Below are 12,634 nucleotides of genomic sequence, written 5' to 3' on the forward strand. Positions count from 1 at the left end.
TTACTTCAGGAGAGTAGTTCTAATTAGTCAAAGCATTTCGGAAAGAAGACTGGGCGATCTACTTCCCTAGTGAGATCGCTATGAGTCAAAACGACCGGATGGCAGTGAGTCCCCCCCCCCCCCCCCCCCCCTTATATTAACTAGTTCTCAGTGATTTTGGTAAGCACAGTCACAGAGCATCCTCTGCTGGTAGGAAAAAAAAAAAAAGATACTTTCACATTATCCATTTAGTCCAGTGGCTCAGGATTAGTACCTGCTCCACCAGCCACTCCTCGGAAGGAAGATCGGGCAATCTACTTCGGTAGAGATACCGTCTCGGAAACCCAAGGAGGGGTCTCTGTGAATCAAAGCAACTCGACGGTGAGTTTGGTGGTTTTTTTTTTTTTAAGCGTTGTGCATACCTTTATTTGGGTTTTGTGGTCCTGAAATAATTTTCTCAACCAAGAGTATGAAAATATTAACTTTTAAAGGTAACAAATTTCTCTCAGAAAATTAAATGGCAAGTTCAATGATTCAAAAATTCACCTTTGCAACTCACAATAAGCACCTGTCCCTCCCACCCTCCGGATCCCATCTGAAATGCTTCCTGGCAGCCCTCAGCACTTCTGTCCCTGCGCTTGTCTAGCGGTCCGCTCGCTCCTGAAGGAACCCTAGCAACTGTGCTGTTCCGTAAATATTAGCTGAATCTCGTTGAACAGATTTGACTTTTACTTGCCCAAATATCGTGCCTCCTCCCCCCCCCATGACGAACTGGAAGTTTACCGACAGAAACACATGGAAATAACGGAGGTAAAGGAAGGCGCGCCGCGGCTTACGTACGGCGCAAGACCGCACCCAGCGTACCACGGGCCCCGGCGCGCTGGCCTCTTGGTGCCCCGCCCGCGCGGCCCAAGACCCAGCTACGCACGCCCTCCGGTCGTACTTCGCGCGCTCTCCCGTACTGCCGCGGCCATCTCACTCAGGAGTTCCTCCACGACAGCCGGCAACGTGACAGCCATGGCGCCACAGGCTACGCCCTCCTTAGACTGCACGGTGGCTGCCAGCGCCCTAAAAGCACCCCGCGGCCGATTCTCGCCGCCAGCTGGGGGCCCGGGCGAGAAGGAGTGACGTTGGCGTGCGTCATCGCGCACGCGGGTGGCAGCGTTGACTCTAAGGAAGTCTCGGCGCTGGGGGCGGGACTTCAACCGGGAGTCAGCCGGGCATCCAGTGCGTAGAGGCCGCGGTGGTAGGATGTACCGGCTCCTGAGCAGAGCCTTTCTGCGGGCTGCGGTGCGTCGGGGCCGGTACTGCACGGTGCGCCCGTTGCAGGGGCCGACAGGAGGCTCGGGGCCCGAGGTGGACGTGGCCTCATTCCGAGTCGTGCAGCACGGGCAGAGTCCGGGCCTGCTGCCGCTGGTGGCAGGTGAGGGGCGCGGGCCGGTCGGGATCTAGGGCGGCCGGGCAAGGGCCAGGCCGGGTGATCTCAGCCCCTTCTTTCAGCGCTCGCCTGGTTCTCCAGGCCAGCTGCGGCAGAGAAGGAGGAGCAGCAGGGAGCGGGCGGGGCTTCTGCCGAGGACGCGGCCGAGGAGGCCGAAGCCGAGATCATCCAGCTGCTGAAGCGAGCCAGGGTGAGGCGTGTTTGTTTTTCAGAGCAAACCTTGTGGATGCAGAATATTCTTTCCAGCTTACCGAGAGTAGATGGAGGCCCAGAGAGTAAAATTGCCCAGAGTTAGATGGGTCATAAAGGGGTGGGAGTGTTGGAATACGTCTAACCAAGTCAGACTCTAGTCTGCCGAAGCAATGTAGTCTCAGGTGCAAATAGAGGTGGCACCACAGGTATCGCTTGGCTGTCCAAACAGAATGTAGGAAGTGTTTTGTGGTGGTGGTTTTATTAGTTAAATAACTAGGCTGAAAGACTGGTATAAAGAATTCTGCACAGTTTAGTGTTTGCGCGTTTTGTTTTTTTACTTTTCAAAGTCTTCCTATTCTCCACATTCTTTTCTATTTTCTCTTTTTTCCTGCTCGCTATGTTATCGTCTTTTCCATTGGGCTAAATATTGTCTCGTTGTCAACAATGTTAACATTTGTATTTGCAGACTGTAGTGTGCTACTTGTATGACCGGAGGAGCTCTGGTGGCGTAGTGCCTAAGGCACTTGACCGCTAAAAGAGGACTGGCGGTTCAAACCCACCAGCCGCTCCTCGGAAGGAAAATTGGGCAATCTACTTCCGTAGAGATACAGCCTCGGAAACGCAAGGAGGGGTTGCTAGGAGTCAAACGGACTTGACGGCAGTGCGTTTGGTTTGGTTTTACTTACATGACGTCTCTGCTGAGGCCTCAGGTACCTCTCAGAATTAACATGCCCAAAACTAAGCTCTTGATCATACATGTCTCTCCAATCCATCCCTTTACAGTCTTCTCTTTACTACCAGCTACCCCATTTCTCAGCCTGTTGTTGTTAGGTGCTGTCAAGTCAGTTCTGAGTCATAGAAGCCCACTGTGTCAGTCCATCTTGTTGAGGGTCTTCCTCTTTTTCAGTGACCCTCTACTTTGCTAGGCATGATGTCCTCCAGGGACTGATCCTCCTCAACATGTCCGAATTACATGAGATGACGTCTTGCCATCCTCACCATTCTCAGCCTAGAAACCTCATAAAACTTGTCATCCCTTATCACCACCCCTTAATACACTTGCTGTCCAGCCTCCACCTTTGAAATGTTTCATACCTTTTCTCTATCTCCCCTAGTGTGAACCATAACTGCCACAGCCTCCTATAGAATTGTCTTGGCCACCCTCTTGCCTCCTGCAATCCATTCTCCATACAGCAGCCAGAGTGATTTTCTAAAAAATATAAATCAAATAATACCATCCATTTATCTAAAAACTTCAGTGACTTCTCACTGCAGTTATGATAAAATCCAGGCTTCTTGACATGGCCTGCAAGACCTATATGATCTAAAGGAGCCTACTTCACCCACCCATCCTCTGTCTACATCTGCTGCCTCTTCCCCTCAAAGAACCAATCTTCAGCCTGTAGGGTCTTCACTGATTACCCATTCTCTGGTGGGACATTCTTCCCCCCAGCTCATTACTAGGTTACCTCATTCTTATCCTTTGTACCTCAGTTTAACTGTACTTTAATGGAAGTCATGTACTTTCCCTCATTTTGCCTCTTAGAAGAGATCCCTTGTCACTCTTTTCCATAGTTTTTTTTTATAGTTCTCATCGTTAGTTATAATTGTGCTTATTTCCTGCAGGCTCACCTCCAGCCTACAAGGAGAAAGAGGAGATGGAGGGCAAGTAATTTCCTTATAAAATATGATTTGAAAATTTCTCATATTCCTTTGGTCTACATCTGTTGGCCAAAACTTTGTCATATGGCCACATCTCTGTGCAAAGGATGCTGCCAGAGGGACAAGGAGGCCCCATCTTCTGACCTCCTCAAACCTCACAAGAGGAAGACAGAATCACCATCAGTAGCCCCAGGTCTATTCCTGTGAAGCCAGAACATGCTGCCTCCCTCCAGCCTTTTCACCAACCGTTTGTCCTGCAGCACTCGCCACCTCTTTGCTGGGTTTGATAATTTGCTGCAGTGGCCACATACAACTCACAGATCATGGGGTTTATTAGGGAAGCACCAGACTACAATTCAAGTTCAGAAATGCACTCAGTCTCTCGCAGCCAGCTGTCTCAGTAGCACATTGCTCTCTCAGCAGTGCATGTCTCTCACTTCTGGCTTTCTCAGCAGTGTGTGTCTCTCACATATCTCTCTCAGCAGTGTGTCTCTCATGTCTCTCAGGAGCACGTTTCTCAGCAGCATATCTTTCTCAGCCAGCAGTGAGAGAGACTTCTTATACCTCTAGGAGGGCTCTTTTTGAGCCTGGTGGAGTGGTCCAAACCAATCAGTACCAACATCAGAGTTCTACATACTTGAGACAGAGAGCGAACTTCCCAGAAAGTTGCTTCATACTGCTCCCAACAGGAATATTCCAGGTGGATAACTGACAATCAGGAGCTACTCAGTTGCTCACAGCAAATTCCACCATGGACTTACACAGACTTATGGCTAGAAAAGCCACACTATGTAATTTACTACACTACAGATGCCAAGGATTCTGATCTGTCTGTCACACTTGTAGACATAGTCATCTGTAGGAGTTCAGTAAATAATGGATGAATGAATAGCTTCCTTCTATTGGGATTGTTCAGCTATAGTCTACTTCTGTCTGGTAGCACATATATCCACTTTCTTTATATTTCATTTTCTGTTTTCTTTGTTCTTTCTTTTCAGTTGAGCATCATGAAAGATAAGCCAGAAGAGGCTGAGCTAATTTTGCATGACACTCTTCGTCTTGCCTATCAGAGCGGTAACAACAAGGCCATCACCTACACTTACGATTTGGTAACTCTTCTAACCAGTCTGAACCACTGATGATGAAAAGTGGCTGCAAGAAAAGGCTTGTTATTGCTCCTGTCATATATTCCTGATTTTTAGAGTATCCTAAAGTTCATTTTTAAACTAAATTTTCTTTTGGTTTTGACTTTTATTACCCTTGAGGTATCACTTTCAAGTCTCAATCCCAGACCAAAAAGTAACAAATATTAGTATTTGTTTCTTAGTGATGAGTGGACCTAGATTTGGTTTATCATCAACAAAGTATATATCCAAGTATCTACTTCTCACACTTTTGCTATTACTCGCTTCTGGTAGACATGCCTTTCTCAACCATTTTTGCTTTTAGAGGATGAAGGCAAAAGGGAGTCTTTAGCGTAAAGATGTTGAAATAAATAGGAAAACAGTGCTCTAAACTGAAAAAAGTAATTTGTAATTTGCTTTTCAGATGGCCAACCTAGCATTTATACGTGGTCAGCTTGAAAATGTAAGTAAATTGCTTTGTGATACCTTGAATTTATGAAGGACTACCGTCAAGGGAGGGACCTCTGGTAGCATAGTGCCTAAGGCATTTGACTACTAACCAGAAGGCTGGTGGTTCAAACCCACCAGCCACTCCTCGGAAGGAAGATGGGGCAATCTGCTTCAGTACTGATTCTGCCTCGGAAACCCAGGGAGGGGTTGCTATGAGTTGGGTCCGACTCGAAGGCACATAACAACAACAACCTCAAGGGAATTGTATTAGTAAGAGTACAAGCTAAATGGCTGTAACAGAGACCCCAAAATACCAGTCAAACAAGATAGTGGTATATTTATCCTTGATTTATCAGTCTGGAGGTAGACTGAAGACTGAAGTCAGATAGACACGTCTGCTTCATGAAGTGGCCTAGAAGCCTAGATTCCGTCTCTAAGGTGTGTCTTCCTTTCACGGGTGAGCTGGTCTTCTGCAGGAAAGGAGAAAGAGAATGGAGGTTAAGCAGCTTCCTTATAAGATAAGATTTAGTAATTGCCATTTAAGTTTCTATCTAAATTCCTAATTTTCTGATCAACAAAATGGTTTTTTCAAAGTATATTACATGTCACATGGCTATACCTAACTGCAGTGGAGGCTGACTAGCTAAAAATTGAGGGAATTCTTTAAATAAAAGGATGGAAAGGAGAGAATCTTAGGGAACAGTTTATGGTCTTTGCCATTATGAGTTTTGGTAAGAAGTTAATCTCTTAAGATGGTTTCTACTTATTACAAAGTAGTTTAATATGCACAGAGGGTATGGGGTCCTGGTATATTAGTTTGTTTTCATATCACAAGGGTACATTTCTCTGCGTGTGTGTGTGTTTTCACAAGGAATAATGGATTAGACTGGTACTTAGAATCCAGGGTCATATAGATAATGGAGTCTGAGTTAAAGAAAAATCTTTTTCTTTCTAGGCAGAAAAACTTTTTAAAGCAACGATGAGTTACCTGCTTGGAGGGGGCATGAAGCAGGTAAGGACATTGCCTAGGATTATTTCCTGGCTAAAACAGTTTTTGAAATACTCTTGCTTCCTGAAGTACCCCTTTCCCCTCAAAAAATAAACAGAAATAACCAAAATTTGTGCGGTAGCAAAAAAAAAAAAAAAAAAAAATTTTTTTCCCCTAGGTCTTGTATAAAAATTACCTAGCTTTCATGCAAAAGCATGGTGAGCTGAAGATTTCATTTGGATAATTCCTCTAAAACAATAAAGACCATGGCATTGAGGTCAAAGTCAGTCTAGAACTTGATCTGAAATATTCTATGAGGAAATTTTATTTGTGAATTTCTTTCCTTTCTCTTTCTTCTAACAGGAAGACAATGCAATAATTGAAATCTCTTTAAAGCTGGCCAGTATCTATGCTGCTCAGAATAGGTAAGTGTAGTCAAAATCTACTTGTGGCAGTAGCCAGGGAATAGTGCTATGGGCAGAAAAACTTTGACCCTGGATTTTACATTATCTGCAGTTATTTACTACTTGAAAAATTGGATGTCACACTCAAGAGTGCTCATTTTTGAAATCTTTAGCCTTTTCTAGTTTTGAACCTACTATTTCCATTAGCCTGCTGAGTGAGACACACAGCTCTCATACTTCCAGTTGCATTGTGACACAGCTAATCGGTTTTCTGTTCTTACTTAAATTGAGCAGTTAGATAACTTTAGCTTAGCTCTTCCTAGAAAGGGAGGGAATAATGTAAAAGCTGCTAAGGATAATATACTTTGAAAAAACCATTTTGTTGATCAGCAAATTAGGAATTTAGATAGAAACTTAAATGGCAAGAGAATTCTCAGTGGCAGTTCAGTGAGCATTATTTTTAAAAAATATTTGGTGAAAATGTACACACCAAAATCTTCCATTCCTCTGTTTCTAAACATAGTGACCAGGGACCTTGGTTACATTCTTCACTTTGTGTCAACATTTTTGTTATTTTTGTTCTAGTTGTTTCATTTCCATGTAATTAATCTCTCTGCCCCCAACTTTCTCACCTATGTTTTAAAATAGCTGTTGACCTCTTCCTCTTACATTTTTTCAAAAACACAAGTTGTGGAGGTGACAACGTTTACTGATTGGGCTAAACTGTTAACTTAGTTTAAAGGTGATTTCATGTGATAGTTTCAATTCAAGGTTTGAAGAACAACTCAAGGCCATGGTCTTAGGTGCTTCTCCAGACTCAAAAGGTCCAGTAAGTCTGAGTTCTTATAAGAATTTTTCCACACTTTTTTCCTATTTTATCAGGATCCCTTTATCATGTTTCTGATCAGAATGTTCAATAGAAGTAACTTGGCACCATCTAGTTCTGATCTCAAGGTAGAGGAGGCAGTGGTTTCTGTAAACAATTCTATAGTCCAGTTCTTTCCTTGATTCTTTGGTTTCCTTCTTTCTTTTTAAAAAAGTTGTATCTTAGATGACTGCTCATAAGCTTTTAAGGCCCTAACACTACTTACCACACTGGGAGGTAGAACATAAACTGTATTTAACTGTATTATGCCAATTGACTAAATTGTCCCATTAGACTGACCATAAGCTCCCAAACCAGGAGAACTACTCCATGAAGTGATTGGTTATGTCTAATTAGTATAAACATCTGTAGCTCCCCTCTTTTTTTGGTGGTGGTTATTGTGTGAGCAGTGTCTTTAAAAAGTACAGAGGTTGTGAGTTGGCTAAGACCTAAGGGCGGATATCTGCAAATGGAGGGAAGGCCTTTGGTTAAGTAGGACAGGAGGTAAGTGCTATTTAAAAAATCCTGTCGTTGTTGTCGTTATGTGCCGTTGAGTTGGATCCAACTCATAGTGACCCCTGCTTGGGTTTCTGAGGCAGTATCACTACGGAAGTAGATTGCCCCATCTTCCTTCCGAGGAGTGGCTGGTGGGTTAGAACCGCCAGCCTTCTGGTTAGCAGTCAAGTGCCTTAGGCACTATGCTACCAGAGTTCTTATAAGGAAGAAATAAGTCTGCTAGTCACACAGGAAGGCTTTAGAAAACGATTTGGATGTGTGCCCAAGTCAGGACACTAATAGGCCTGGCGGCTTTCATTGTCTTTAGGTGGAATATAAAGAAGAAACTTACAGGATGTAAGGAAAGCACTCCTCCAGAGAGCTGTATTTTGGGGTGAGTTTATGGGAGACCTAAGACTAGCTTTTCCTTAGGTTTTCAGCAGCTGCAGAGGTTGGATGCCGGAGGTTTGGAGGGACAGCAGGCACAGTGTTGTAGAAAAAGTGCTCATTAAGGTCCCTGAGCCTGGTCCCTGCTGTCATATTTACCACCTACTTATCTCTGAGCAGGACTCACTCAGATTTGCATTTTGATTGGACACTATATAGCTTCTAAGAGCCTTTGACTTCAAGTCTTTTTGAGGAGCTTTGAGCTTGGTCCATGCTAGGGAACACTGCAGCAGGGTTCAGGCTCCCATGGAGGAGTAAAAACAAGATTAAATGTTTATGGTGTATCAGTTAGGATAAGAAGAAGCACAAAGCTAAGAAACACTGGAAAGTAAGACCTACATAGCTTTGTAGAGGTGAAAGCTCGTGTAGTAGCCATTAATAATTAGTCTCTAAATTATTCTGTGCTCTCTTCAAGTGTTTATTTTGTTGAGAGGCATGAGACTAGAAAATACATGGCTAGATCTTGAGGCTTAGAAAGGCTGATATTAAGAGGGAAATTGTTTGTAGACATCTTGCTTTGATGAAGTATATCTTATGGATAGCCTCCTGCTCTATGTATTACCTGAATAGGGCCATTCTTGCCAAGCTTTAATCTGGCGAAGGAAGGGGAAGTCTCTGTTCTCTGTCTTAGAAGAGAGAATAGTGGGGGTCATCAGTTCGCTCCTAGCAAAGGAGTAGAGGAGAGATGAGCTTTATAGTATCACCTCTAGTTAAGAAACTGGAACAGGAACAAAGCTGGGTGGAGAAGGAATTTCTGTCATGTTCTGCATCTCTTTATAGAAACCAGCAGTTTGCACTTCCTGTATCCAGAGCCAGTGAGCCTACTTGGGTGTCCTTTCCAGTTGGCTAAGAGTCCAAGGCTACAGAGTTGGGCTAAATGCCTTCTAGAGCCATAGCTAAGAGTTCCATCCATCTCTATAAAAGGAATTTGTATTAGGAACTTTCCTAATGCTTGGAAGAAGTATAAACGTGTCCAGAAACTGAGGTCGGTAGTAGGAATTCACAGTGCAGGATGACCTTAGCTATAATATTAGTAGCATTACTTTGAATAGGTGTGAGACATTTACAACTGGAAAAACTGACTTGAGAATTTGTTAGTGGGAGATGAAGACTGCTGGTTATGTTGGCATTCTAAGCTTTTGTGTATCTTTATCCACTGCCACTGAGTCGATTCCGACTAACAGTGATCCCCACTGGGTTTCCGAGGTGCTAAATCTTTACACAAGTAGATTGCTCTCTTCCTTCCCCAGGAGTGGCTGGTGGGTTTGAACTGCCAACCTTCTGGTTAGCAGTCAAATGCTTTAGGCACTGTACTAAGTAACATTAAATGGATGACTTAAAAAAAAAACAACTTGAGAAATGGCAGGTTGACACCTATTAGAGACTTAAGAAAATACCGTCTTCCCATCTTAGACTCTTTTTTACTGATAATGCTCAAGCTCAAGTTGAAAAATGAGGTTGAAAAAGAAATTTGTAAGAAGGTGAATAGCCAATTGCTAATCTTTGCATTACAGACAGGAATTTGCTCTTGCTGGCTATGAGTTCTGCATTTCAACTCTAGAGGAAAAAATGGAAAAAGAAAAGGAACTAGCAGAAGACATTATGTCAGGTAGGAAAACCTGACTCTTGGATATTGCCTTTTTTCCATAAAGGGCTTCACTGCTATACTGCAAGGAAGGGAAAGGTGTCTGAATGGCGGAGGGAAGGTTGCCCAGTTTGGAAAATAGTTGTTGAAATTGTTGTATGTAAGCTCTCAGCAGAGAGTTTGGGGAAAAAAAAAAAATTTTTTTAAAGATTTGACTTTTTTTAAAAAAACCTTTTGCTCATATGTTCGTTTATTTATCTGCTAAGCTTTAATTAGATAGAACCTCTGGAAAACTGAGCAGCAGACAGGGAAGGACTTTCTCTTATTTCTTAGTTCAGCTGCCAATCAAAATGCTAATTAATTACCTTTTGGTCTCATAATATACCAAGAAAGAAGAAAAGAAAGAGACTCATGGTTTTGCAGTTCAGCCTCATCATAAAGGGAAGAATGTAAAGAATTATATTAGGAAGTATAATTCCAGGAAGTTCTTAGATCCCAATGATTGAAGTTTTCTTAATTTGCCTTGAAGTAATGGGAGTGTTTAGACTTGCTATCCATTCGGTAACTCTTTGTTTTACACCTAGTATGTGCCAAGTGCTAGCAAGATGCTAAGGATACAGCAGTGAATTTTTGTTCGCTCTAAAATAATACTCTTTGAAAGAGTTGTCTGTACTTAATTGTGTTCCTATATTTTCTTGAAGATGTGCCAATTTTCTTCTCCTTACTTCACTGAAACCATTTTGTCAGGGCCACCAAAGCCAGTAGGCAGTTCTCAATCCTCATCTTACTCTACTTATTAGAAATTTTGACTTAGGCGATCACTATCTCCTACTGGAAACACTTTATCCACTTGGCTCTGGGACATCTCACTGACTACTCCCCTTTCTCCTCTCAAACTCTAAACTTTGATGGGCCTCAGGGTTATCTTTTCTGTCTACTTTTATAACCTAGGAGATGTCATCTAGTTCCATATCTTTAATTATCAGATTTATATCACTATTCCCAACCTTGATCTAGCCTGCAGTCTTAAGGACATGATTGTCTTCCTGACATCTTGATTTGAAAGTCTGCTGGTCACCTTATACTTAACATGTCCAAAATGAGTCTCTTGATTTCTGCCACTGCCCCTGCAAACCTTTTCTCTTCCTCCTGTTGGTGCCAGTTTAGTCCAGTTGAGTAAACAGTACCATCATTCACCCAGTTGCTTTGGCCAAAAACCTAAGAATTATCCATGATTTGTTCCTCATTCCCCCAGTTAAATTCATCAGCAAGTTATATTGTGTCAACTATCAAAGTATATCCATCTCAGACCACTTTTCATCCTCTTGTCCTACCACTCTGGTCCAGGCCATCGTTGCTTCTTGCTGGGACTCATAATAATCTCATAAGTTTTCCTGCCTGCTTTTGTTCCTTTGTATAGTCTGTTATATAAGCAGCAGGCAAAGTGATCTTTTAAGAATTCAGTGGCTTTGCATCATCCGTACAATAAATTCAAAATCCCTGTGTGGATCTTTAGACCCTACAAGATCTGACCCCCACCACCTCTTCTACATTGTTAAGTCTACCCTTTGCTCGTTCCATTCTCAGCACACTGGTCTTTTTCTCATTGCCATTTCAAGACCTTTTCAGTTGCTGTTCACTCTGCCTGCACTAGTCTTCTGTCATATCTTTTCAAGAATATGGTTCACTTAACTTCTTCAGGTTTCTGCTCAAATATTTTCTACCTTGACTAAAACAATTCTCTCCTCCTACCTTAGTATCTCTTTATCCCTTACCCTTCTTTATTTCTTCATCACACTTGGAAGTAGCTATGTGTGGGTGTGTATCCCCACTAAAAGTATGTTTCTCTTTAGATGTTTTTAGTGTTTGTCTTCCTTATCAAAGAGGAATAGGGACTTCATCTTGTTTTGTTCACTGCTAAATCTTTAGGACTTAGAAAACTGACTGGTAAATGGGAGAGGCTCAATAATACTTGTTTAAAGAAAGAAAAAGTTCAACAAGAAAAAAATTAAATACTTTGTAGTGTGGAAGTAATCTGAGGATACTCAGAAAAGGTATAAAAACAAGCTTAGCTGTCAAATAAAATACTTTGAACTATCTACATCATTGCTATTTTTAATTTATAATATTGGCTATAGAGGTTTTTAAGTGTAAAGTTACCGTTATCTGACTCTGAAAGTAGATAAAGACATTGAGAAAAATTTAGAAAAGCATTAGATTAAGGATCATCCATAATCGTACGAAAGAGGAGCTATGGGTTTTTTTTTTTTGGTTTATATTTTTCTAGTCATTTTTTTCCTTCTACCTTATTTACTTTCTTTTTTTTTTTAAATTGTGATTTGGGTGAAAGTTTGCAGAGCAAATTCACTTTCCATACAGCGGTTCACATATACTTTGTCTGATGACATTGACTACAGTTTACCACAATGTAACAGCTGCCCTCCCACTTCCTCCCTATAGTTACCTCTTCCCTATGTCCATCCCTCCATGCACTCCTGCCCCCTGAGCTGTCTCCCTGTGCATAAGCAGCCCTTCTTTCTCCCATGATTGTACTCTCCAAGGAGTGTATCTGCTTGAGGTAAATGTTCAACTCATATGCCTGTCTTTTGTTCGGCTGGAAACCACAGGTGTGGGTTCAGTTCCAGATCTGAAAGGCAGCTAGGGGCCATAGTCTCAGTGGTTCCACCAGGTTCTATCGGACCAGCAAACCTGGTTCCCCACCCCTTTTTTTTCTCCAAATGATTTTCAGTTTTGTTCCACATTGTTTTCCCTCTCTATCAAGGGTTTCTTACATAGATCCACTCTCAAGTGGATGACAGTGGTAGCCGGGCACCATCTAGTTCTTCTGGTCTCATAGTTCTATAGGCTACAGATCGGATGGTGTACCAGTCACTAGGACTAATTGTTTCCATGAATTTTGGTTTTCTTCATTCGTCTTTGCTCTGGACGAGGAGAGACCCATCGTTGCATCTAGATGGCAGCTTGCTAGCTTTTAAGATCCCAGT

The 12,634-nt window shown here is 42.5% G+C and overlaps 2 protein-coding genes across 2 annotated transcripts in view; one reads left to right on the forward strand and one right to left on the reverse strand.

The window, feature by feature from the left end:
* ZSWIM7 (zinc finger SWIM-type containing 7) overlaps positions 1-998 on the reverse strand; it is a 32,196-nt gene extending 31,198 nt beyond the window's left edge. The window contains exon 1 of the mRNA XM_007945593.1: positions 923-998. Within this exon, the coding sequence (XP_007943784.1) occupies positions 923-998 (76 nt within the window). The remainder of the gene's footprint in view (positions 1-922) is intronic.
* Positions 999-1,212: 214 nt separating this feature from the next.
* Positions 1,213-12,634, forward strand: part of TTC19 (tetratricopeptide repeat domain 19) — a 70,048-nt gene continuing 58,626 nt past the window's right edge. The window contains exons 1-7 of the mRNA XM_007945595.2: positions 1,213-1,402; positions 1,480-1,607; positions 4,270-4,380; positions 4,820-4,858; positions 5,801-5,857; positions 6,197-6,258; positions 9,559-9,653. Of these exons, the coding sequence (XP_007943786.1) occupies positions 1,231-1,402; positions 1,480-1,607; positions 4,270-4,380; positions 4,820-4,858; positions 5,801-5,857; positions 6,197-6,258; positions 9,559-9,653 (664 nt within the window). The 5' untranslated portion in view covers positions 1,213-1,230. The remainder of the gene's footprint in view (positions 1,403-1,479; positions 1,608-4,269; positions 4,381-4,819; positions 4,859-5,800; positions 5,858-6,196; positions 6,259-9,558; positions 9,654-12,634) is intronic.

This window comes from Orycteropus afer, unplaced genomic scaffold (genome assembly GCF_000298275.1).
Source record: "Orycteropus afer afer isolate SDZICR_OR568_19922 unplaced genomic scaffold, OryAfe1.0 scaffold00139, whole genome shotgun sequence".
NCBI lineage: Eukaryota > Metazoa > Chordata > Mammalia > Tubulidentata > Orycteropodidae > Orycteropus > Orycteropus afer.